This window comes from Macrobrachium nipponense, chromosome 37, assembly GCF_015104395.2.
Source record: "Macrobrachium nipponense isolate FS-2020 chromosome 37, ASM1510439v2, whole genome shotgun sequence".
Lineage (NCBI taxonomy): Eukaryota > Metazoa > Arthropoda > Malacostraca > Decapoda > Palaemonidae > Macrobrachium > Macrobrachium nipponense.
In genome coordinates this window covers 43,382,821-43,409,615 of record NC_061097.1, presented here as the reverse complement: position 1 = coordinate 43,409,615, position 26,795 = coordinate 43,382,821, and the positions used below count along the sequence as shown (strand labels likewise).

The 26,795-nt window shown below is 37.7% G+C and overlaps 1 protein-coding gene across 2 annotated transcripts in view; it reads right to left on the bottom strand.

Annotated features, from left to right (window-relative positions):
* LOC135209197 (basic proline-rich protein-like) overlaps window positions 1–26,795 on the bottom strand; it is a 71,944-nt gene that overhangs the window by 8,006 nt on the left and 37,143 nt on the right. For both annotated transcript variants that reach the window (XR_010313316.1, XM_064241880.1), the window contains exon 3: window positions 200–306. Coding sequence is in view for 1 of the 2 variants with exons in the window: in XM_064241880.1 (XP_064097950.1) it covers window positions 200–306 (107 nt within the window). In the remaining variant the exon portion in view is untranslated. The remainder of the gene's footprint in view (window positions 1–199; window positions 307–26,795) is intronic.

Sequence of the window (26,795 nt, the reverse complement as noted above, 5' to 3'; positions counted from 1 at the left end):
TGGAAAAAAAATGAATGTGAAAACCAGTAATGGATGTATCAGCTATTTTCCATGCCAAATTAACAAAAATAAATGTTAGTTATACATTATAATACACTAAAAATCAACTAAAATGCTCCTTGATTGTTGCTAGATATGTATCAATGCGTTTATAAGTGAAAAACCATGAATTTTTTTTCGTACGTAACACAATACGTACTTCCCCTTCAATTTGCTTTGGTCTCCCCCGTTACGAGTTGCAAGTGACGTAACGAAGAAAACGGAGGTAACCACAGAAAGCGGGAGAATGAGCCTTACAGACTGCATCTGAAAAGGGAAAACTCGTATAAATTAAAAGGGTCATCGTTTTTCTAAATAAAAGCAGAATTAAGTGATTCATGATGGATCATAAAGGGTCTGTTGGAAGCTCTGGCTAGGATGAGTTAGGATAACTATGGTGATGACGATTATATTAAATTGTAAGCTATGATTATGTTAGATTAGTTCATTTGTTTAAATAGGATAAGTGGATAAGTGATAATCCTATCAAAATCAGTTACTCGTTTTCATTGTATCCTTTACTTTTACTTCCCGCCAGGAAATACTTTTTTTAATACCATTTATGGACATAACAAAATTAAACTATATTACCCACCTTCTATTTTTACAAAAACAATGTTGAAGACAACCATATATCCCGTTTCTTGCGTGTTTATCAAAAAATACTCTGTTTAGTTTAACCATTTAAACATAGGAGAAAAATAAATACAAACTTATATATATAAACTTAATCTAGACAATATAATGCAGTATAGAATCAGAATATCACTTAAGTAATTAGACATATTCATAAACAATATATATATATATATATATATATATATATATATATATATATATATATATATATATATTTGCGTGTGCCCGTTTGTTTGTGTGATAAAGAGAGAGAGACAGAAAGTACCATAAAAAAACACAAACAATTTCGAAATCAATCGTGAACGTCACCAGGAACAAAGACTATTCTGTTTTCAAAATCATACACGCTTCTGATAATCATAGCCATACAAACCCTTAAAAAAAAAGTCAAATAAAAAACTTAAACACACAACCGAATAAAAACTTTAAAACGAAAATACAAAGGGAATAAAAACTGGAATGTCGCTGTTGCTACGGTACCGTAATGACAGGAATTTCGGGAAAATGACGCTGTTGTAGGTTGAGAGAAAATGGGGAGATCATGACGTCAGAAGGAAGAAATTCTGCTCTTCCTCCTCACTTGACTATTCTCATCCAAAGAGTACCCTTCTGTTCCTGTTGAAGGAGTTCCCATCTGTTACTATTCAAGGTGTTCCCATTTGTTTCTATTTAGGAAGTTCCCATCTGTCCCCATGCAGGGAGTACGCATCTGTTCCTATTGAAGGAGTTTCCATCTGTTCTTGCTGAAGGAGTCCCCATCCGTCCCAATGCAGGGAGTTCCCATTTGTTCCTGTTGAAGGAGTTCCCATCTGTTCCTGTTCAGGAAGTTCCCACTGTCCCTATGCAGGGAGTACACGTTTGTTCTTGTTCATGGAGATCCCATCTGTCCCCATGCAGGGAGTACACGTTTGTTCTTGTTCATGGAGATCCCATCTGTCCCCATGCAGGGAGTACACATGTGTTCCTATTTAGGGAGTTCCCAGCTGTTCCCATTCAGGGAGTACACATGTGTTGCTATTGAAGGAGTTCCCATCTGTCTCCATGCAGGGGGTTCCTATCTGTTTGTATTGAAGGCATTCCTATCTGTCTCCATGCAGGGAATTCCTGTCTGTTCCCATGCAGGGAGTTCCCACCTGTTTGCATTGAAAGAGTTCCCATCTGTTCGTACTTCCCATCTGTCCCCATACAGGGAGTTCCCACCTGTTCCTATTGAAGGCGTTCCTATGCAGGGAGTAAGTACCCATCTGTTCCCACTGAAGGAGTTCATGCAGGGAAGTACCCATCAGCCCCCATGTAAGTAGTACCAATCCCAAAATAAAGAACCACCTCTGCACTTTCATATAAGAGGTACTGTGTCCCCTGTTCTCCAACTTTATGGTTGGTGAGCGTCCAAAGGTCCACGTGAGCCCTCCTGACCCCTTTCACACCTTCCCACGCTTAGCTAATGGGGTTCCCTCCCCCCTTCCCCCAGAGAACAAAACCCCAAGAGGGAAGAGATCAGATGAAATAATAAGATGACGCCACAGTTAATAACAAGGTCCCTTCCTGTGACCTCTGCACTTGGCACAGAGAAAGTATACTTCTTAATTGCTTAAAGAAGTGCCATAAGTGTTGACTCTCTCTCTCTCTCTCTCTCTCTCTCTCTCTCTCTCTCTCTCTCTCTCTCTCTCTCTCTCTCTCTCAGGAAAAGGATGTAAGTTCGACAAAAAATGTAAATATATGCACCCTGTAGCCATGAAAAATAATCAAATAAATAACCAATCAAGCAATAAAATCCAAAATAAGAAAGAAACAAATAAAGAGAGGAATGAAGAATATCAGGTAAAAGAAAAAAGCAAGCCATCAACGAGATATGCAGAGGTGCCAGCAAAAAATTTCAATGCATCAGCTCCAAGATTCTACTCAAGAGATAATAAATGTTTTTATTATGCAAGGGGATATTGCAGATATGGAGAAAATTGCAGATTCAGACACAAAATGAATAATTATGATGAAGGAAGAACAAATATTATGGAAAAGTTGGATTTTTTAATGTCAGAATTTCTGGAAATGAAAAAAAGAACAACATACCAGAACAGGAAAGAGACATGGGAAAATCCTTATTATTACCAATATTAAATGAAGGAGAAAACACGCAAACCATCATAGTGATGAATGCGCAGGGTTTAGTTACGAGTAACTCAAAAAGAAAAATAGAGTACTTAGAAAGAACTAACCCAAATTGAAAAGAAAATAGATATAATGAATATAATGAAAACCTGGTACCTGATATTCCCAAGAGACTGGGAATGATGATCAAATAAAAGGGTTTCAAACTTATAGATCAGATAGAAAAAATAGGAATCAAGGGGGAACCGCAATATATGGGAAAGACAAAAAACAAGGAAAAATATATGAGAAATATAGTAACTCAGAATGTGAACTAATAGCGGTAGAATTTGAATCTGAAAAATTAATGAACATAGTAATATATAGACCTCCTAATACTAAAGAGTTTGACTTAATAATAGAAAAATTGGATGATATATGTAGAAATCACAAGGACTGGACTATTCTCCTATCTGGAGACTTCAACTTTCCTTTCGTAGACTGGAAAGAACGAATAGGAGATTGTGGATGTACTTATACATATAAAAAAGAGAGTAATAGTAGTGCAGAAGATAAGAGGCAATACGAAAAGCTATTAGATATGCTACTAGAATACAACATTCAACAAATAAATCACCTGCCAACAAGAAAGGAAAATACTTTAGACCTAGTATTTGTGAACGAGATGAATTATGTTAAAGAAATAATAGTTTATAATGCGAGTATTTCAGACCATAATGTCATAGAATTAACAGTCCATTCCAAAGCAAGTGAAAACAGAGATAAGCAAGAAATGAAAAAGTGGGAAGGATATGGAAAATACAACTTCTACAGTAAAAATATAAAATGGTCAGAAATAAATGAAGAATTAAACAAAGATTGGGATAATATTTTCGTAAGTGATGACATAAAGGTAAATACGGAGATATTATATAAAATATTAGAGAAAATAGTGGATAAATATATACCGAAGAAGAAAAGTAAACATCAGTCATGCATACCAAGAGACAGAAGGATCTTGTTCCAGAAAATCAGAAAGTGGAAAAAAGGTCTAGCAAAAAAAAAAATGCATGGAAAGTTATAGAACTAAAAAGTAAGATAGAAAATGCAGAACAAAAGATTATACAATCAAAAGAAAATGAAAAACGGGACTTGGAAGAAAAAAACCCTATTAAATATCAAGCAAAATCCCAAACTATTATACTCATATGCGAAGAAGATGAATAAAAGAAGAATAGAAATAGGCCCTCTAAGAATTGAAGGGAGATTAACGAATGAAAAAAAGGAAATTTTGCAACATACTGGCAGAACGATATAAGAGAGAATTCACCCCTAGAATAGATAATGAAGATAATGATATAGAAGTAAGGGATGAAAATAGTGAATATTTAGCTGACATAGATATTAATGAAGCTGATATTGTGCAGGCTATTAATGAAATTAAAAATGGAGCTGCTGCAGGGCCTGATGGAATTCCTGCTATTTTGTTAAAGAAAGTAGTTCATTCTATCGCAAAGCCACTTGCAATATTATTAAGACAAAGTGTAGATACAGGCAAGATTTATGATGAGCACAAATTAGCATATATTACCCCTACTTTCAAAAGTGGATCAAGACTAGAGGCAAGTAATTATAGGCCTGTGAGTCTAACATCACATATTATGAAAGTGTATGAAAGGGTAATGAAGAAAAATATTATGAAACATTTAATAAAAAATAATTTGTTTAATAAAGGACAACATGGTTTCGTACCCGGAAAAAGTACACAAACCCAACTGTTAGTCCACCGTGAGAACATATTCAAAAATATGAAAAGCGGAAATGAAAACAGATGTGGTTTATTTAGACTTTGCAAAAGCTTTTGATAAAGTAGACCATAATATATTAGCGAAGAAAATTAGAAAACACAATATCGTGGATAAAGTAGGAAGATGGTTAAAAGAATTTTTACACAACAGAAAACAGATAGTTATTGCAAACGACGAGAAATCGGATGAAGCCAAGGTAATATCCGGTGTGCCGCAAGGTACGGTGTTAGCTGCAATACTGTTTGTTATTATGATTGAAGACATAGACAATAATGTTAAGGATTCGGTAGTGAGTAGTTTCGCAGATGACACAAGAATAAGTAGAGAAATTACTTGTGATGAAGATAGGAACGCTCTACAAAGAGACCTTAACAAAGTATATGATTGGGCAGAGGTAAATAGGATGGTATTTAACTCTGATAAATTTGAATCAATAAATTATGGAGACAGAGAAAGAAAGCTATATGCATATAAGGGACCTAATAATGAGACAATCACAAATAAGGAAGCAGTTAAAGACCTTGGTGTGATGATGAATAGGAACATGTTATGCAATGATCAAATAGCAACTCTGTTGGCAAAATGTAAAGCAAAAATGGGAATGTTGTTACGGCACTTCAAAACAAGAAAAGCTGAACACATGATTATGCTTTATAAAACATATGTTCGTAGTCCACTTGAATATTGCAATATGATATGGTACCCACACTATCAAAAGGATATTGCACAAATAGAGAGTGTACAAAGGTCCTTTACAGCTAGAATAGAAGAAGTTAAAGACCTTGACTACTGGGAAAGACTACAATTCTTAAAATTATATAGTCTAGAAAGAGAAGAGAACGCTACATGATAATTCAGGCATGGAAACAGATAGAAGGAATAGCAGAAAATATCATGGAACTAAAAATATCAGAAAGAGCAAGCAGAGGTAGATTAATAGTGCCCAAAACTATACCAGGAAAAATAAGGAAAGCACACAGGACATTAATCCACTACGCACCAGCATCGATAATGCAGCGTCTATTCAATGCGTTGCCAGCTCATCTGAGGAATATATCAGGAGTGAGCGTAGATGTGTTTAAGAATAAGCTCGACAAATATCTAAACTGCATCCCAGACCATCCAAGATTGGAAGATGCAAAATATACCGGAAGATGTACTAGCAACTCTCTGGTAGACATTAGAGGTGCCTCACACTGAGGGACCTGGGGCAACCCGAACAAGATGTAAGGTCTGTAAGGTAAGGTAAGGTCACACGCACACACACACACACGCACACACAATCCCAGACTGAACGAGGAGAAGCCTAAACTTTGTTACACACAGGAAGAAAAATATGTATAAGAAGTTTTAGTTTTCAGCTTGTTTCTCTCATGAGGGCATCGTAGAGAGAGAGAGAGAGAGAGAGAGAGAGAGAGAGAGAGAGAGAGAGAGAGAGAGAAGCAGAATGTTTCATTCCATAATGGCCGTTTTATGCCTTATTTTTTTCCACGCCGAAAGGGAAATTCACCCTTTCGTAATAGCCCTTATTTTTTTTTATTCTATTTTATGGCGACTCGCAACATTTGAAACGTTACGCATACACCGTTCATGTCGTTTCCTTTTCGTCGTTACGTAAATCGGGCTAAAGAAAGCGAAAGTAAGAGAAGGTAAGAAAAAAAACTAAAGACTTGAACTGTTGTGCCCTTGTTGTCATACCCTTTGAAAGGAGTGTTATTAACATGAAGAAAAAAAGTCCTTTAAATATGTCTTAAAAATCTCTCAACTTTTTTGAAGTTATCGGGGTAACTTGCAGATCCTTATTGGAAAAAAGTCCTTTAGATGTTTCTTAAAAATCTCACAGATCCTTTTTCTAACATTAAATGTTCCTTAAAAATCTCTCGACTTTTTTTTTTTTTAAGTTACTGGGGTAACTTGCAGATCCTTTTTCTAAGGTTAAAGTAACAGCACCTTTGTTAAATCCGTTAATGGCAAGTAAAACTGAGAATGCAAGCAAAATCGAGCTAAATCGAACTACCTGAAACACTTCATCAGCGAATGACTCACCTGAGCTATGCCGTCTGTTCAAGCCTTTTAGTGGTTACCTGCCCTGTACACAGACTGAACAGACCCTCAAGGGAAAACAGAAAGTCTGTCACTCAAGTCATTATTGGAAAGTGGTGTTACCCATACCATAAAAAATGTTCCTGTAACGATGTCTTTTCCATAGTTTTAACAGTGACAGGTGCATTCGGTTCCTCCACTCTTGTTTCCAGCTTCGAATATATCCTTGACAGGGCTAATTAGTTATTCAAGAATAGGAATGAAATTCAAAAGAGAGGTTAATCCTGGACTGGACAACGGCTATTATTATTTTACAGGAAAAAAATCTAGAGAAAATGTGTAGAGTATTATTATGTTTATTATTTGTATTTATTTATGTATTTATTTTTATTTATTTATTATCATTATCATTTTTTTTTTGCTATCACAGTCCTCCAATTCGACTGGGTCGTATTCATAGTGTGGGGTTCCGGGTTGCATCCTCACTCCTTAGGAGTCCATCACTTTTCTTATTATTATTATTATTATTATTATTATTATTATTATTATTATTATTATTATTATTATTATTATTATTATTATTATTGCAACATTTAACCAATAATACTTGGCAAAAAAAATATTTCTATATATTTTAACTATCATATTACGATTTTCTTTTCTCATTCGTCACCATCATTATCTTTATTTGCTTTTATTACTGAAAGCCCCGAAAGAGTTCCATCTTATATAAAAATTGTACCTTATAGTTTTATTGAATAACCAGCTCTCAAAAGAAACTTGTGTTTAATTCTTTTCAAATCCTTTATTTCGTCGTTTTCCTATGTTCCTCGCAGACACTCATTAACCAGTCTCCAGCAACTTTCTTCTCTGTAGGCAGAAGAAGAAAGAAGTAAACAATGCGTGTTGTACCGTAAGGATGTCTGGGAAGAATCGTCTATCTAAACGCCCCCGGGAGAGGGCTGCCGAGTTACCAAAGTCGTGCAATTAAGTCTCCAGATGAGATCTCTATCTCCGTAATGCTTACGCGATTGAGATAACCAGCCTTTTCTTAAAACAGCTGAGCGTTGGTGCTGCAGCGTGAGGCTCGTTTGATAAACGAGTGAATTGCGTGCCTAACTTGACTATTAAAAAGGGTCAGAGAGAGAGAGAGAGAGAGAGAGAGAGAGAGAGAGAGAGAGAGAGAGAGAGAGAGAGAGAGAGAGAGATGAGGAAGAGAAAGTAAATGTACGCGGTATGCATCTACGCCGATGGAACGCGATTGGAATCGGCGTATTCAACATGAGGGTCCCTCAGAGTAATGGTTGGGAATTGCGAATTATAACTTTTAGAATGAACTCTGTTGCGAGTGGCGTGCGAGATACGACAGACTAACAAACCTAGTCCTCTCTCTCTCTCTCTCTCTCTCTCTCTCTCTCTCTCGATAACCATAGCCAAACCCATACTTAAAGAATGCTATTAAGACGGGCTGCACCATCTGCAACTTGGCAACGGGAAGGCTTATATACCTTTCTAACTATATTAGGGGAGAGAGAGAGAGAGAGAGAGAGAGAGAGAGAGGCAGTATTTAGTAAGGGCATCTTTCTCTTAAGTGTCGGAAAAAAGTAAAAAAAGTAAAAAGTGCTCCCCAAAGGGGGCTAAAGATTTGCCCTCTTGTGAACTCTGAGGGAAGCATACATAGCCTTTGTACTGGTTACCCTTTTTCGTCCTACTGAATGGAGAATGATAAATGGCCGTGTCTTTTATATATATTCCCGTCTATAAAGAACTGTCTGTCTGTCTACCTTTCCACATTAACTCTCGCGTTCCTTACACAATGGACAGGCGCTCGGTATGGTTGGAAGATAAATTTTCACGTCTTAAAAATTTAAGATTGTCTACCCGCCTACCTTGAGTTCTGAGAGTATCTGACAGACAGCGCCATCTGTTGGGAGAAAAAGTCTTTACCTTTCAAATATCGTAGGATCTCCTCCTGGTTTTACGCGCGCGCGCATGCGCTACGACCATCAAATGACCTCTGGGAAACGATCGCTTTCTTTCGTCCTGTCCCTCCGGTCAGAGAGTCAGCGTTTACGTAAGGAGTAGGTATACCGGTCTCTCTCTCTCTCTCTCTCTCTCTCTCTCTCTCTCTCTCTCTCTCTCCGAAATTCCGTACACTTTATCATTCTTTGTCGTATTAATACAAGGAAGTCGGTTACAATGAAATGTGTTAATTCCGTTCAGCTAATATCACATGATATGATTGCATTATGCAATGTCATATTTCACATTTCATATTTTATATAATCGCGTGAGTGCTTAATTCTCCACGCATAAGTTACGTCACACATATAAGGCTTTGTTTAATCATTTTCATATGGTTTAATACAATATTTATAGCCTGTTTCTCGAAACATGGAGATATGTCCTCAATGGATTACTGATTGGTGGAATCTTAATTCTGTTTCCTTCCCACAATTTAAATGTAACAATCATGATTTATTGCAATATTCAGCGTCCTCGTCTTTTTCGAGCCTGGGCCAGAGAGGAGCATAAGGCTAGGCTGTCTGGGCCCGATACCTTTTGCACGTAAAAATATATAAACTTTTAAGTCAGTGATTACATTAGCCTTTTCTGTTGGAAAATCCTTGTGATGAATCCGTGATCAATAATTTTCTTTTTAGACTGCTTTCCAGCTGAATAGACTTTAATGGATACTTTAATTCATTACATTCTAACGCAAAAGACCTGAAAATAAGACTGATTTCTAGCTGAATATGAGTTAATAGATACTTTAATCTATTACATACTAACGCGAAAGACCCGAAAATAAGAGACATACTTTAACGGAGTTTAATGACAAAAGTTCTGCACGAAAACTTTGAGCGTTGTACTCATCAGCTGAAAGTCTAATTAGGAACGAGTCCAATTTTGCAAACATTAGTCATACGTAAACATTTTTAGAAACCATGAAACTCGCCTCATTTAGAAACCCTTGCACGTGGCTGCCATGTGTCTAAGAATATCTCATTCTGATGAACAGCCCCGCCCACTTTTTAGCCTTTTACTCTACCTGTATTCCTACTATCTCTCTCCTAATCTTGCTGTCCAACTGCTCTTGTCCATTACTTCATAGGGCAACTGTGGGGATCCTTTGAGTTCTGCATTTACATCCTTGGATAATCTCCTTGTATTCTAATACCTTTTTATATTAATTTTTTTTCTTTTTAGTAAGTGAGATCTCTTCTTTCTGTATTTCCACTCTACATTCTCTTACTTCCTCATGAGTACCATATTCTTTGAGAGCTTGAATTTCGTGATGGCCCTTTTGGTGGGCTTGTTCCATATGAATGGGGTTCATCTTCTGATTAATAATAATAATAATAATAATAATAATAATAATAATAATAATAATAATAATAATAATAATAATAATAATAATAATAGAGGCTGAAGTAGCTCAAGGACTAATGCAAAAGAGTGTGCTCCTGGAAACAGCGTACATCGTAAGAAAAGTGATGGACTCCTAAGGAGGCAGGATGCAACCCGGAACCCCCACACTATATAAGTACCACCCAGTCGAATTGGAGGACTGTGATAACAAAACAAAACAAAAATAATAATAATAATTTCACCCGCTTTATTTTCTTGGTCTGTTTTATCCTGCTGTCTAACCACTCATATTTCGTTTTCATTGTCTCCAGCACTGGTAAATTGGCAAAAATACCACAAGGCCGGGCTCGACAGCCTAAATTTTATGTAATCGGATCAAATCGAGAAAGCTGCAGATCATCTTCAGCTATTGCCAGACAGACAGATAGACAAACAGATAAGCCATCAAATCACCTTCAGCTATTGACACAGAGAACAAAGCGCCCCCCCCCCAAAAAAAAAAAAAAAAAAAAAAAGAAAAAAAAAAAGACCACTTCATCCAATGACATACAGACAGAGACAGACAGACGTCCAAACAAGCCATCAGATCATCTCCAGCTATTAACGCCCAGACAGACAGACAGACAGAGAGAGAGAGACGTCGCCCAGTCCCCTCTTATAAGTCCGCATACAAAGCATCTCTTTGACGGTGTCTTCCGCGATTCTTTAAACTCTGATTGAACATTCGTCGAATGCTTTAAGCGTTTCTCTCTCTCTCTCTCTCTCTCTCTCTCTCTCTCTCTCTCTCTCATATCACTATAATAATCATCATAGTCTTCCAGGTTTATTTTTATGAAGGCATTACCATATAGAGAGAGAGAGAGAGAGAGAGAGAGAGAGAGAGAGAGAGAGAGAGAGAGAGAGAGAGTTTAGTGTGTTAGGGGTTTAATTGTTGGAAATACGTAACTGCAAAAAAGGTGCATAATTACAAGGAACCTATTTCCTTAAAGTTCGTGTCCGTCCAAAATCATATAATAATCTATTATTATTTTTTTTTTTTTTTTTTGCCCTATCACAGTCCTCCAATTCGACTGGGTGGTATTTATAGTGTGGGGTTCCGGGTTGCATCCTGCCTCCTTAGGAGTCCATCACTTTTCTTACTATGTGTGCCGTTTCTAGGATCACACTCTTCTGCATGAGTCCTGGAGCTACTTCAGCCTCTAGTTTTTCTAGATTCCTTTTCAGGGATCTTGGGATCGTGCCTAGTGCTCCTATGATTATGGGTACGATTTCCACTGGCATATCCCATATCCTTCTTATTTCTATTTTCAGATCTTGATACTATTATATATTGCTACTTTCAAAATGCATGTTTTCCCCTCTTTGAAATGTCTTGTAGATTGTGTAATATTTTTTCAGATTCCTAGATAGCTTAGAATAGGATGTTTTAAAAATGTGTGTTCAGATTTCGCATTAACGTCTTGTAAAAGAATATATATATAACTAAAGAGAGAGATCCTTGTCTTTCAAAGCTGCAAATGTTTAACTTTTATGTCAGCACTTTAAAATTAGAGTCTGCGAGATCCGTTTGCTTCCCTGCTCTGTCAGCGCGTTTGATAGCGAGCTCGTTGTCATCAAAAACATGTCAATCTTGATTATCGTTTACCCTCCGTTTCAATCGGGTACGTATCTGTTGAGCAGTCTTGTCTTGTACGTGTATGTATTTGCCAAGTCCCACGTGGATGTTGCACATTATGTGTGTAAGATTGCGTCAGATTTCAGAACTTTCGAGAAGCTTTCGTGCCTAGAACGTTTTGAGACATCTGCTCTGTCATTTCCATAAAGGAAGAGATTTTCATTCGATCTTAAGACCTCGAGGCAGTTAGATCTCTCTCTCTCTCTCGCTCTCTCTCTCTCTCACTCGACATCGAGATTTTATTAACGTAACGTAAATTTGGTCACTCATAACTTGTGAGAATTCTATATTTGATATTTCTTAGAATTTATTTAGTTTATTTAATTTCTTTTGTGGAATCTGAACAAACATTTCGTAACGGCGCCTGGGTTTTTTGTGAAAGAGGGTAATATACAAGAGAAAGAAAGAAGTTGGTATACCAAAAAAGGTAAAGTGTGTTATATTTTTATTAGTTGCAACTAATAATTGTTAGGAACAGTGAATAACTAATAATGGATAGGGAGTGTGTTTAACTAATAACGGATAGGAATTGTGTTTAACTAATAATTGATAGGAACTGTTGTCTGTTACGAAGGTTTGGTAAAAACTGTTGGTTACAGTGTTATGAAAAAGATTTACACTTTTGCACATTGCTGATATTTTTTGTATTTGTGTCTGTTCCATTGTTTGTGCACTTATTCATTTTCTTATTGAAGTGTGTCTTTTTGTTTTATATTTTCATTTGCATTCACCATTTAATTGACTTAGTTATTTTCATTGCTTTATCATTGCACATTTAATTAAATTTAACACTTGTGAATTGATTTGCATTTACTTAGAATTCTTTTCAAGTTTTATTGTTGTTTAGCACTTGTGAATTAATTTCAAATTTTTCAGTTATTGCCTAACACTTTGGAATTTTGATTGAATTAATTTCTTGAATTTTGTGATAAATTAATTTTGATTTAATTTTATTTTACTTAATTTGATTCAAGAATTAATTAAACTTTACTTTATTTTCAAGTAACAGTAATTTTCCCTGATATTGTGAATTTCACTTATAAATTTTGAATTTAATAATAAATTTTTGTATTTAAAATTTTTATAAGTGTTTTCTTTATCTTACACCAGTATAAATATATATAATTATGACTATATTTATGATAGGTAGAGACATAGAGTGGTAATTGATTTGCTTTCCTTCAATTTTCTTGAAGTGACTTAGAACCAGGGAAGTACTTAGACTTCTGAAATCAGGGAAATACTTAGAGTTTTGAAAGTTGTTGATGGAGTGATGCCCTTTGATTAATTTAATTACTTACAAGATTACCTCACACCTGTTTTGATGAACTTAGTCTGATTTTCTGCAATACTGGTAAGTGTTAAGGGATCACTGTTGCCTTTAGTGTATTCAGTCGTTTAAACGTGTTATGAGGGTTCAGGTGTCTGGCTTTTGTGAGGTAATAATTGATAAATGGTAACCAGATACTTGGCACTTCGTAACAATACTTATCCATTTTTTCCCTCTCTTTCTCTTCAACTCTGGTGTTCCATGGTATTGCGACATCAATGAGTGATACTTTCTTCTTGACTTTGTCAATCAACGTCACGTCTGGTCTATTTGCACGTATCACCCTATCCGTCCTGATACCATAGTTCCAGAGGAACTTTGCGTTATCGTTTTTTATCACTCCCTCAGGTTGGTGCTCGTACCACTTATTACTGCAAGGTAGCTGATGTTTCTTGCACAGGCTCCAGTGGAGGGCTTTTGCCACTGAATCATGCCTCTTTTTGTACTGGTTCTGTGCAAGTGCCAGGCATTCGCTTGCTATGTGGTTTATGGTTTCATTTTTCGTATTGCACTTCCTACATATGGGAGAGATGTTATTTCCGTCTATCGTTCTTTGAACATATCTGGTTCTTAGGGCCTGATCTTGTGCCGCTGTTATCATTCCTTCAGTTTCCTTCTTGAGCTCTCCCCTCTGTAGCCATTGCCATGTGTCATCGCTGGCTAGTTCTTTAGTCCGTCTCATGTATTGTCCGTGCAATGGTTTGTTGTGCCAGTCCTCTGTTCTGTCTGTCATTCTCCTGTCTCTGTATATTTCTGGGTCTTCGTCTACTTTTATTAGTCCTTCTTCCCATGCACTCTTTATCCACTCGTCTTCACTGGTTTTCAGATATTGCCCCAGTGCTCTGTTCTCGATATTATTATTATTATTATTATTATTATTATTATTATTATTATTATTATTATTATTATTATTATTATTATTATTATTATTATTATTATTACTTATTATTATTATTATTATTATTATTATTATTACAAATTTGAGTTTTACCTCCTCGAGACATTAAGTCAAATAGCCCCAAACACTTTCACAGCAGACAGCAGACAGATTTCAGTCCACAATCCGTGTGACTTATTCAGGGAACCTACCGATGTGGTTGTGGTTACGACGTCTGTTCGAAGAGAGAGAGAGAATTGTCTTGCATTTACTTGTTTATTTCGATCTTTATAGCTGCTGCTGTTCTCCCACGACAGCAGCCTTCATCTTCCCATCATTTAGGTTTATTTTGGGGTGGGGGTTGGTGGGTGCGATGGGGCCTTTCTGTAAAAGCCTAATTTGATCCGATAGAAGGATACGATTACTTATCAGTTTAAGCAAAATTAATTAATTTATTAAATTCTTCCTCTGTATTATTACTACCACTATCTTGGATCTTATCATCATCATCATTTGGAGGGTTGTTTTAGGATGTCCTCGTCTGGCCCAACACTGGCCCCTGTGTACGTTTCAAGAAGTTGAAATGTTTATGTAAACCTCTCATCAATCCACATTTAAGAGATTTCAACGCACTTAGATAGTTATCTCTTTCTTAAGATAAGGTATCTACCCATGTTTATGCTTATTAACATAATTATTATTGTTATTATTATTAGCAGTACTAATGGTTTCTATTCTTGTTGTTGTAATTGAGTAAATAAAACGCAACAATCAAAGCGTTTTTAAGCGATATTTACAACAAACAAAAGTTGAATATTTTTGTGAGCCTAATATTAATCCGTACGGAGGTGATTTCAACGCACCAAGAAAAGTTATCTACCCATGACTTAGCTTAGCATGATCATAGTTGCTATTTTTGTTGTTGTGATAAGTCATTAAAAACCTACAACCAAAGCACTTTTAGTTAAGCAATATCTACAACACGTGTCATCGTCTAATAACTTCTGCTTAACGATAACAATGCGATGGGCGGGCATTGCATAACAGAACGTCCTATTGTGGGTTAAAATGTAGTAGCACTTATTTTTCCTTCCTTCCAAAGGGAGAAAGGTTTCGAGCGAAATTATTGCGCACTCGCGTGGCTCTCTTCCTCTCTCCGTCTTCATCCCTTCTCCCTCTTCTTCCTTCCTCTCTCTCTTCTTCTCTCTCTCATACGTACGCACAGCCGAGGTACGCTTTTATTGCTGGACGATTAATTGTTATTCAGTGCGTGGACAATTGTGGTGGGCTGGAGCTATTACCGACAGGGGTAGAGAGAGAGAGAGAGAGAGAGAGAGAGAGAGAGAGAGAGAGAGAGAGTAGACGCGTCGTGTGAGTCACCTAGTAATCAAAGTTCCCACGGAATATTCACAGCGATTTTACGTAGCAGATCTAAATGTCGGAGCAAAACTCTAATCGTACGAATCCTCCGAACTCCTTTTCGAAAGACCCTATCATACAATCCTTTCACGGACAACCTCCCCTACCCTTGAGCTTTTGACAGTCGCCTTTGTGACGGGATTATCTAATCCCGTTAATCCTCGGCCCCTTCCCCCCTCCTAATCCGGTATCCCAAGTGAGAAATGGGATTTGGGGGAGATTTGAGATTAAGGCCCACGTTGCATTAGAGCATTGTCGCGCCCTGGGAAGCGGAGCGTATTGGGATCATATGAGCATTAGAGACAGGCGGGAAAGAGAAAGTCTCTCTCTCTCTCTCTCTCTCTCTCTCTCTCTCCATAGAAAGTGACAGTAAGTCATAACGTTGCTTAATAGACTGACAGGTCTCTTCAGACGGGAAAAGACCGTCGGGTCCATATGGAAATGAAACGTCTGTCTGCTGTGGAAATATAGTCAGTCTGGAATAGGAATGACAACTTGAAATAGAAGAGGTTAGTCTGAAATGGGAAGGGGTAGAATTGGGTGTTAATTGAGCTTTTATAAAAGAATTATTACAAAGCTAAGTGGGATTCAAATCTGGTCAATAGCTTTTGTACAAAGGGAGGGAGGTGTTGTGACCATTCAAGTTAGAAATAGAAGAGGTCAGTCTGAAATGGGAAGGGGGTAGAATTGGGTGTTAATTGAGCTTTATAGTTTTATAAAAGAATAATTACGAAGCTAAATGGGCTTCAGATACGGTCAATAGCTTTTCACAAGATGGGGAAGTGGGCGAATCATTCAAGTTGAAATATTGTAAAAAAAAAAAAAAAAAAAAAAAACAAAAAAAAAAATTGCTAAAAACTCATTGTCCCTAAATCAGGGCTTTTGTTAAGGAGCTTAAATAATCTATGCCTTCTTCAGGGAAGGAAATTTTTAAAGCTGGTGTTTTAAAAATAATAAACAAAGACAATTAAGACAGATTAAACTTTAATTAAAATCTCGCCAGTACAGAATTTAAAAATTTATTGTGTACAAGAGACCGTTTAATAGAATATAGTTTTAAAAAACAATATTATTCCAAAAATGGCTTGACATCCATTTTATTTATTAGTAAATACAACCAAAACCTATTAACAGGTATACCAAAGTTTTTTGCGTGCCAGGGATCATTTAAGCTATAATATATATATATATATATATATATATATATATATATATATATATATATATATATATATATATATATATATATATATGTATATATATTTATATTTATTTGAATACTTATCACATCACCGTGATTCATATAAATCATTCGAGCTACAAATGTCCTTTAATATCTAATTCGCTTTACCTCGGAATTGATATATTTTCATATATGAAAATATATCAATTCCGAGGTAGAGCGAATTAAATATTAAAGGACATTTGTAGCTCGAATGATATATATATATATATATTATATAATATATATATATATATATATATATATATAAGTATATATAGAAACAGAAAGCCTTGAAATTGGGTCTTTTGGGGACGAGATCAAAACATCTTTGTGGCAGCGGCAGGGATCCATTAAGGTTGATGTTTTAAGATCTGAGACTAGAAACAGAGAAGGCCTAACTGAGATAAAGATCTTTTGACCAGAGACAATAGAAACCCTTATGAAAGAGATATTTTAGGTAGAAATCATTAGGAGAAATAATAATATAGAAATAGAGAACATCATAAATATGGTTCTTCTAAATTCATACAATCAAAACCTTTGGAATAGAAGGTTGAAGTGTTACAACTATTAAAATCTGTCTGGTAAAATGTAATGTATACAGACATTCCCCACACCATAGGACTATGGAACAGCCTCCCTGAAACAATTCACCTTATAATTTCAATAATTTATTCATATATTTGTGTTTATATGTTAATTTACTATTCTATCTTTTTTAACCAACCAATCTCATCTTTCTGCATTTCTTATTATCTTTTGTAACTTCTTTCATAATATGAAACCATATTCTTTGGAAGCTTGAATTTTAAGTCAGTGACCCCTGTAGGCTTGTTTCACATAAGTGAGGTTTTATCATCTGAGTAATAATAATAATAATAAGTGGTACGAGCACCAACCTGAAGGAGTGATAGACAACGATCAGGCAAAGATTCTCTAGGACTATGGTATTTTAACAGATAGGGTGATGCGTGTAAATAGACCAGACGTGACGTTGATTGACAAAATCAAGAAGAAAGTATCATTGATGTCGCAATACCTTGGGACACCAGAGTTGAAGAGAGAGGGAAAAAATGGATAAGTATCAAAACCTGAAAATAGAAATAAGAAGGATATGGGATATGCCAGTGGAAATTGTACCCATAATCATAGGAACACTAGGCACGATCCCAAGACCCCTGAAAAGGAATCTAGAAAAACTAGAGGCTGAAGTAGCTCCAGGACTCGTGCAGAAGAGTGTGATCCTAGAAACGGCGCACATAGTAAGAAGAATAGTGGACTCCTAAGGAGGCAGGATGCAACCCGGAACCCCACACTATAAATACCACCCAGTCGAATTGGAGGACTGTGATAGAAAAAAAAAATAAAATAAAATAATAATAATAATAATAATAATAATAATAATAATAATAATAATAAATAATAATAATAATAATAATAATAAAATAATAATAATAATAATAATAATAATAGTTTGCAGGTCCACAATTAATATAGCATGTGAGTATATGGTCTTTAATGAGTATTAAAGGCTTTCGAACCTTGTACTAGGACTGAAGATGAACCTAGTACAAGGTTCGAAAGCTTTAAATATCCATTAAAGACCATACACTCACATGCTATATTATTGTGAACCTGCAACCATTGTCATCATTTTCGACACGGAAAATGATGATAATAATAATAATAATAATAATAATAATAATAATAATAATAATATAATAATAATAATAATAATAATAATAATAATAATAATAATAAAATGGATAAGTATCAAGACCTGAAAATAGAAATAAGAAGGATATGGGATATGCCAGTGGAAATTGTACCCATTAATCACAGAAAGAAACGCCTAGGCACGATCCCAAGATCCCTGAAAAAGAATCTGGAAAAACTAGAGGCTGAAGTAGCTCCAGGACTCATGCAGAAGAGTGTGATTCTAGAAACGGCGCACATAGTAAGAAAAGTGATGGACTCCTAAGGAGGCAGGATGCAACCCGGAACCCCACACTATAAATACCAACCAGTCGAATTAGCGGACTGTGATAGAGCAAAAAAAAAAAAAAAAAACAAAAAAAAAAAAAAAAAAAAAAAAACATAATAATAATAATAATTGTGCGTGTAACAACGATAATACAGGAGTAATAAATGAAAATACACAGCTAGACTTCCCGCCCCCCGACCGTGTCTCACTCAGCCTTTCAAAATACTGGTCCAGTTATTAGTATGCAGAATGAAAGTCCCTCTCGGTCCAAGTGTCTGGACATTGCGTTACGCCCCCAGAGTGTTGGGACACGCCGTCTGAGGCCCCTCTTATATTACGCCATTTGTGACCGTCCAGGTACTCTTGTACAAAAATAAAAGGTCTTTTTAAACCAGGTCTTTCTCAGCCCAGGCAATCAAATTCTCTTGTTTGGGAGAATGGGCTATTTAGGTTGAACCAAGACCTATTGGTGGGCTTTCAAAGTACTTTCATTTCTTCTTTCTCCCTCCCTTTCTTCCTCTAACAAAGAATATCCTGGTTCTGATTTCTTTGCCTCTTCCGTTCACGGAAGACGCGGTCAGTTTTCAGCGTCGTTTGTGTTCTGTTGCATTTTTGTTTATATTTAGTTGCGTGATTTCCTCCATGTGTCAATCAACACGTGCAGTATTGTTGTTTGTGATAAATGTATACACTTGTATGAAACAAGCCATAAAAGGTCATGTAGATGGTTGGATATATATGTATGTATGTATGTATGTATGTAAAGCGTCCTTGAATTATATCGCGAGTAAATCACGAAGGCCACGAAGTCCCTCCGACTGAACCTGACATTCTTTGTGCCCAACAAGAGGAAAAATGACCAAGGAATACCTTATCTGAGGTACACTTCGTCATGGGCGACCGATTCTCTATTGGGGCGTGGATCCCAGTATGAGCTCTCTCTCTCTCTCTCTCTCTTCTATCAGGTCCCGAATCCAAGAGACTTGAGCTGACCTCTGACACCTTCTCGTTGACCTCTGCTACGCCAAAATGGGGGGGGGGGGGGGCAGCAGCAGCAGCAGGTAGGTACCTCCGGGGTCCTGCACCTTTGCACTTTCTCTACGCGGGCGGCGTCTTCGTGGAATGCACCGCCTTCGACCCTTTGTGAAGAGGAGTGTGGGCGTGCGTGTGTGTGTGTGTGCGGGACCCCTTTCCCTTCCGAGGGTCTTCTGCTGCGGGTGTTCCCCCAGCGCAAGAAGGTCTGAGGAATCCTCCTTCGTCTCTTCCCAAACCATCGTCGCTACACTTCCGACCCTTAGACGCGCACGCTCTTCCTAATGACAGGTCGCCATCACGCATCCTTAACCGATCCGAAAGCTGTCTGAAGGATCATTCCCTCGATCGTTACTCGGTTTCACGTCGGAGGGAGGGAGGGAGGGACCTCCTTTGACGTGAGGTCGAGACTTTGGTGATGATGATGATATGGTGGTGGTGAAGTTTTTCCTCAGTGGGGTCGTTTTTTTTAGCTCTAACTGGTGTGTGTAGAGTCAAAGGGGACATATGATGAAACGCCCCGTGATAGGTTCCCTGTGAGATTTGTCTGCATCGAACGAGCCTCACAAACAGCGTTCTCCGCCTCACGTTGTACCGAAACGGATGTTTTTTGTAGATGTATCATACAAATTATGATTTCTGTCGGCACACCTTGATGGAGGTGAAAGTGAGATCTGTCCATAAAGAACGGGCCACACAAACAAATTTCGCTTCATTTGTCGAGGTACGTCGGCAATAGATTATCATTTTCGACGACGCCTTGATGGGATTTTTTTTTTTTTTTTTTTTGGGGGGGGGGGGGGCGTTGGAGCGTCTATAATAGGCCATAGTATCTTTTATGCGAGCCGGGAGTAATGTATCAAACCTTCTTTGATTATCTAGTTAATTAGTGAGTCAATAAACATGTAATTGATCTAGTGTATTTTTTTATTTTATTTTTCTAAATTTTTGGATAAGGTTTCCCCAGAAATCCCTTGAAATTTAAATTTGGGAATAACAAACCATTCTCCCTTCCCACTCCGAGCTTCGAGCTCCTGTTGGAGAGAGAATTGTGTATGTGGTTCAGTGACCCAGTCTGATTAAAATGAAAATTTTAGAAGAATTAAAAGCAAGAAGTAGTTGAAGTAACCAAAAACTAATGGAAAATGAGTGGATTCTCATTTTAAGTGAACTTTCTCCTGTCGGATGCCATCGTTTCATAATTAATCAGCCCGCGAAACTCATTCCCAATCTCCTGTGAGTTTTATGAAGGCGTCATGCTAATGAACCTCGACCTGGTCAGCTCATAGAAGTGATTTCACCTCGAAAGGTTAAAGAGGAGCTTTGGGAGTGACCTGAACTTTCGAACCGACCTGAATTCTCGGAGGTGACCTGATTTTCGAACGGGAGAGGAACATAGACAGAGTTTAGAAACTATTTTTACGAGAGATATTTCATTAATGAAATGATGGTGGTCTCGTCTGAATGAAGTACAAGAATTTATTTAAAGTTGGTGATACAGATATCATAGTCCAGTTCCACACGTCTTAACTTCTTGATTCGGGTCTGGGCTAGAAAAGGCGTGTATGGTTGCCATTCCCATAGGCCTCTGTCCATCTAAAAACTCAAGCACTAGACAATTGTCATAAAATGAACAACTTTGTAAATAATATATTTATTGTTTTTTCGTCAAAATTATATATTCCCAGTGCTCGGCCACTGGTCTAAATTTTATATTCAGTTCAGTTCAAAATGATAATACTAGAGCAAATCATACTAGAAAGGCAACTTTCTATTATTATTATTATTATTATTATTATTATTATTATTATTATTATTATTATTATTATTATTATTATTATTATTAATAGAAATCTACACATCAGGATTCTGATGAAGATCTTAGTCTACCGGAAGTGTGCAGCGAGAGTAAACAATAAGTCATTTCAAAACGAACTTCCTGTTGTGCATAAGGCCCCTTTTCCCCTTCCATTAATAGCAGCATGTGGTAACAGTTACTCACACTTAACTGACAGTTACTAAGGTAATCTTTTTAATCGCGCGAAATTCATTGTTTTGAGGGTAACTGTAATTATATGTTCAGAGAGATTCAAATGGGATACCTGGAGGTTAATAAGTTCTGGTGGGTAATAAACCAGGATGTAGAAAAGCAAGGGGGCCCCCAAAACCTCATCTTAACTCTCTCTCTCTCTCTCTCTCTCTCTCTCTCTCTCTCTCTCTCTCTCTCTCTCTGCGACTCAGCCGTCAAATTGTGAACGAGGTAGTGGCCATTGTGTTGTTTTTGTATGAAATATTTGCACATGAAAAGCACTCTCTCTCTCTCTCTCTCTCTCTCTCTCTCTCTCTCTCTCTCCTTCTCTCTCTCTCTCTCTCTCTCCTCCTCCTCCTCCTCCTCCTCCACCTCCTCCCAACAAAGGGGACTTCTTCAGACAAAGGCAGTCTGCCCAGGCGTGAAAAAGGCACCAACAATGTTAGAAAGTAAATAAAAAAACGGCGTAAATAAAGATTGTAAACACTGACAGAGGTTACGATGACAACGATGGTAATGTATAAGGTGATAATGAGAAGAATTCAAGTAATTACCTTTTAATTCAAGTAGTTACTTGTGAACTCAAGTAGCTACCTTTTGAATTCAAGTGGTTACATTTTAATTCAAGTAATTACTTGTGAATTCAAGTATTGACCTTTAAATTCAAGTGGTTACTTTTGAATTAAGTAAATGCCTGTGAATTCAAGCAGTTACCTGTGAATTCAAGTAATTGCCTGTGAATTTAAGTGATTACCTTTGAATTCCAGCAGTTCGTCATTAATTCAAGTGGTTACCTTTGAATTAAGTAATTACCTTTGAATTCAAGCAGTTTGTCATAAATTCAAGTGGTTACCTTTGAATTAAGTAATTACCTTTGAACTCAAGCAGTTTGTCATGAATTCAACTGGTCACCTTTAAATTTAATCTTACCTCTGAATTCAAGTCATCATCTGTGAATTCGAAATAATCAGCTTTGAATTCAAGCGCTTACTTTTGAATTTAAGTAATTACCGGTGAATTCAACTTGTTGCCTGTGAATTCAAGTTACTCGTGAATTCAGCAGTCATTTGAGATTTAAGTAAATTACGTGTGAATTCAAGTAGTTACCAGTGAATTCAAGTTACTCGTGAATTCAAGCAGTTATTTGCGATTACATGTGAATTCAAGCAGTCACCTATGAATGAAAGTCACTCGTGAATCCAAAGATGGTTTTAAGGTCTATAGCGTCCACAAATAACTTTATAAAGGACCCTCAATATCCAATTGGATAAATTACCTGGTTATTTTAGTAACTCCATTTTTCCCACGGTTATTTGCAAGTCAATAACCTGCCTTTATAGTCGGGGCGAGTTTCTCCACAATCACGGCTAATTTAAGCCAAAATATCCCTTTTGGAAAAAAACTTTTTTTTTTTTTTTCAAAAATCGCTTGCTAAAGTGGATTATATCCGTGTAGGGTAAAGCTCTCTCAGATTGATCATATTGGGTATATCCCTATAGTGTACATTTAGTTTTGTACATGCAACTTCCCCGGCAGATATATACTTAGCTTATGTCTCTGACGTCCGACAGAAATTCGAATTTCGCGGCACACGCTGCAGGTAGGTCAGGTGATCTACCCCCCTGCCGCTGGTGGCAGGAATAGGAACCATTCCCGTTCTAGAACCAGATTTTCTCTGTCGCGGTAGTGTCAACATATGTTGTTGCTACCTCCTGACTTGATTTTCGTTTTTCATCGCCATCGATCTTCTGGGCTGTCTTTTGCAGGGAAGTACTGGGTCTTTGGTTCGGCATACGCTTTTATTAACTTTTTAATGAATTTGGCTTCGAAAATTTCGAAGAATATATGACGTGTAACTACCGAAATTTTCGGTAGACACTCACATAGTTTGCAAGAAAGGGAAATATTAATATTTATTCATTAATACGTGTAATAAGTGTTAGAATTGATTGAGGAAATATACTGACTTCCTACTTTAGGGAGTCAGTAAAGCATGTAACTAGATATGTTTCTTTTAAAAGTTTTTTGGAAACTCGTACTAACGAGCAATTAGAGTATTAACAGTACGAGTAGTGTTGCATCCTCATCACCTTCTTACTTCGCAGAAACTTCAAATTCATAATTGCAATTTGAAGACAAGGATTGTGGCTCAAAATGCGAGCTATTGAAAGGTAAGAAGTGATTACTAGTGTTCCCCATTGCAGTGGAGGGTGCGTCTGATCGGCTCTGTCTCGCTCCCAGGCCTAGACCTCTTTCAAGCTCCCAAGCCCAGGGGAGAAGGAATGTCGAAAGCCGTAAGGAGGTTTCAGAGAATCCCCACCGGTCAGGCGTCCCCTCGGCAGGTTCTGTAGAGCGTACCCAGGACTGCCAAAGGATAGCCATTGAAAGGGCATCCTTAAAAAAGTGCGTCTCTTCATCTTACATCCGAAAAGACGAAGAATGTATATGTTTTGATGATCTAGCGCGTTCTCTGAAAACTAAGAGAACACTGAGCAAGAGCCAGCCAGGAACTTAGGAAGCCGCGTTCCAGCAAGCCAGCGTGAGCCACGTTCCAACAGCCAGCAGCGAGCCGTGTTCCAGAAAACAGACTAGCGCGAGCCGCGTGCCTACAACCAAACGCGAGCCGCGTTCTAGCAACTGAGCGCGAGCCGCGTTCTAGCAACTGAGCGCGAGCCGCGTTCTAGAAAATTTTTCTTGGCGGAAGGCGCCTCAAAGAGGGGGGACGAAGCGCCAGCCTGGCGCAAATTGCGCCAGAAAAACAGACGGCTAGAGCAAGGAGCCTTATAGTACAGTGGCAATCAGAACGATCCTTCCATTGAACGTTTCCCGCAAGAGGCTCTTTCTAAAAGGGGTCTAGTAGGCACTCGGAACTATCAGGGCGCACGGGACCTTCCACGCAAGCGAACGTTCCAGGGGCGAGTCTCCTTTCTAGCGTGCGGAACATTCCAGGCGCGCGGAACTATCCAGGCGCTAGGCGCAAGGAGCCAGGCGCCAGAATATTCCAAATCTTCTTATGAGAGAGAGGTCAGTCGCGAGGCTCCTCTTTGAGTTTTTAACTTGAGCAACGCCGTCGCGTTTGTCAGAAGGATTCTGATACTAAGAGAAGCCATTTTTTTTTTTCATTATTCAGAAGACTCCTGTGTTTGGCAGTTCCTCTCAATGCGGACTCTCTCCTTCATTCATGCTCTTCCCTCGTTATGAAGAGGCAAGAGCTTTGGGAGTTTTTCTTATAAGAATCTCATCGACGTTTGGGTATGATGGCGGATAGGAAATATCTACTTCCTTCCGTAAACCCTACAGATGAACAGGAATTCTGTCTCTTCCGCGATTTATGAGGAAATCACGAAGATTTAAAAGAGTTTCCTGGATTAACTTCCTTCCTTAAGGAGATATATATACTCTTTCTATCATTCTATTAACGAAAAGAACGAAGACAGTAAAAATTTTTCCTTTCTCTATCTGCCTCGGCAGGGAAAGAAGGTAGTAGAGTATCTGCTGTGTTTGAGAATACGATACGGCAAATCACACATACCGTAGTTACTTCTTTGCAGAAGCAACTCAATTACCAGTATCCTTCCAGGAATTTCCTAGTAAGGACTACGCTTAAGGGATTGTTAAGAACAACACCTACTTAGCTTCTAGATTTATCGAAGTCTTGTTTCGCTTAAATATGCATGAATAAGAACTTCCTGAAGTTCGATTATAATTTTATAAGATTCCTTTATTTAATGGAGTAGCTGGCAACTCTGGAAGAGTAAGGCCAGACTGCTAACGGAGACTGCTAGTGCTATCGCGCCTTAGAGACCAACGCAGTAACATGTAGGTGTCGGTCATGAGTGGTTGGTTACATGTCTCTCTCCTGCGGGATGGAATAATAACTAACCGTGTCTCTCCCCTACAATCTCGGATTGAGGGGATAGTTAAGCAAACATAAATAAATATTGTCTGCCTTTTGCTAAGAAGCTTTCAATAAGAAAGATATTACAACATTTCAATGCTGTTTACCGTAGGTAACATTATTAAAGGATTCATAAACGCAGCGGAACTCTATTATATGATGCTCGCATGCTTACGAAAGCATGGCTTATTAGAGTACATGCTTAGTGAGAAGATGAATGTAGTAGAAGAGAATTCATTTTTAGTACTACGGTATGGTCAAGTCTTATGCCACATACCGAGGTTAACTACAGAATTCCTAGTATCCTTACAAAGGTTTCCTAGATTAATGCTGTTTACCACAATGTGACAGTACTATAAAGGATTCTAATACGGCCAGAGCAACGATAATATAATTCTCTCATCCTTTCGAGAAACGCACACAACCTTTTTAGAATCGGATATTGCTCAAGAGAAGATGGGGTGAGTCGGATGGGAAACATTCTCTTAGTGGCAGAAGTTGTTTCCCCTGAATGGACTATACTACGTATATAAAAGTTTTTTCCTACTAAGAACGGAATTAACACGTGAAGGATGTCGGGTACCATAAGGGCACAGATGTTCTTGGCACATAACCTTAAAAGAACTAGAAGGAAGCGCCAGCCTGGCGCAAAGCGTCAGAAGCGCCAGCCTGGCGCAATGCGCCAGAAGCACCATCCAAGATATTTTTCTCGTTTTAGCGAGTTATTTTAACCTAAGAGTCCAGTAGTGGTTGGTTTGGTGTTTGCTTCTCACCTCGGTGGTCGCGTTCGTTTCTCGGCCATTCCATTGAGGAGTGCGAGATGTGGATTTCTGGTGATAGAAGTTCACTTCTCGACGTGGTTCGGAAGTCACGTAAAAACACCATACAAACAAACAAACAAACCAGTAGCCTCTCGGAGGCTCGGTAACGGCAAGATTCGTTCCTGATTTCGTTACCCATTTAATCGGAAAGGGGTCGCTTACAAGGAATGATGAAATGATTTATCTTAATCACTTAGGCCAATTCCACGACTCTCTCATATCGCAAAGAGCATCGAGAATCTCTTTTTTCGTCCCTGTTCGCGTTAACAAAGAGAACCTATTTGGGACAGACACGGAACGTAACGATCCTTAAAGGTTCGATGCAAGATTTTGCATGTCCGTGAGAAACCTTCTCGATCGAAGATAATAACTGTTAACGAATGTCTCACTTATTGAAAAGAGTTTTTGAGAACCTGCGGGAAGTCTTCTTCATAGATCTCTTCGCAAGGTAGAAGACGAACAGGCTTCCTATAGACTGCTTCCTTTTCCTCGAACCAAGAGAGGTAGCATATATGA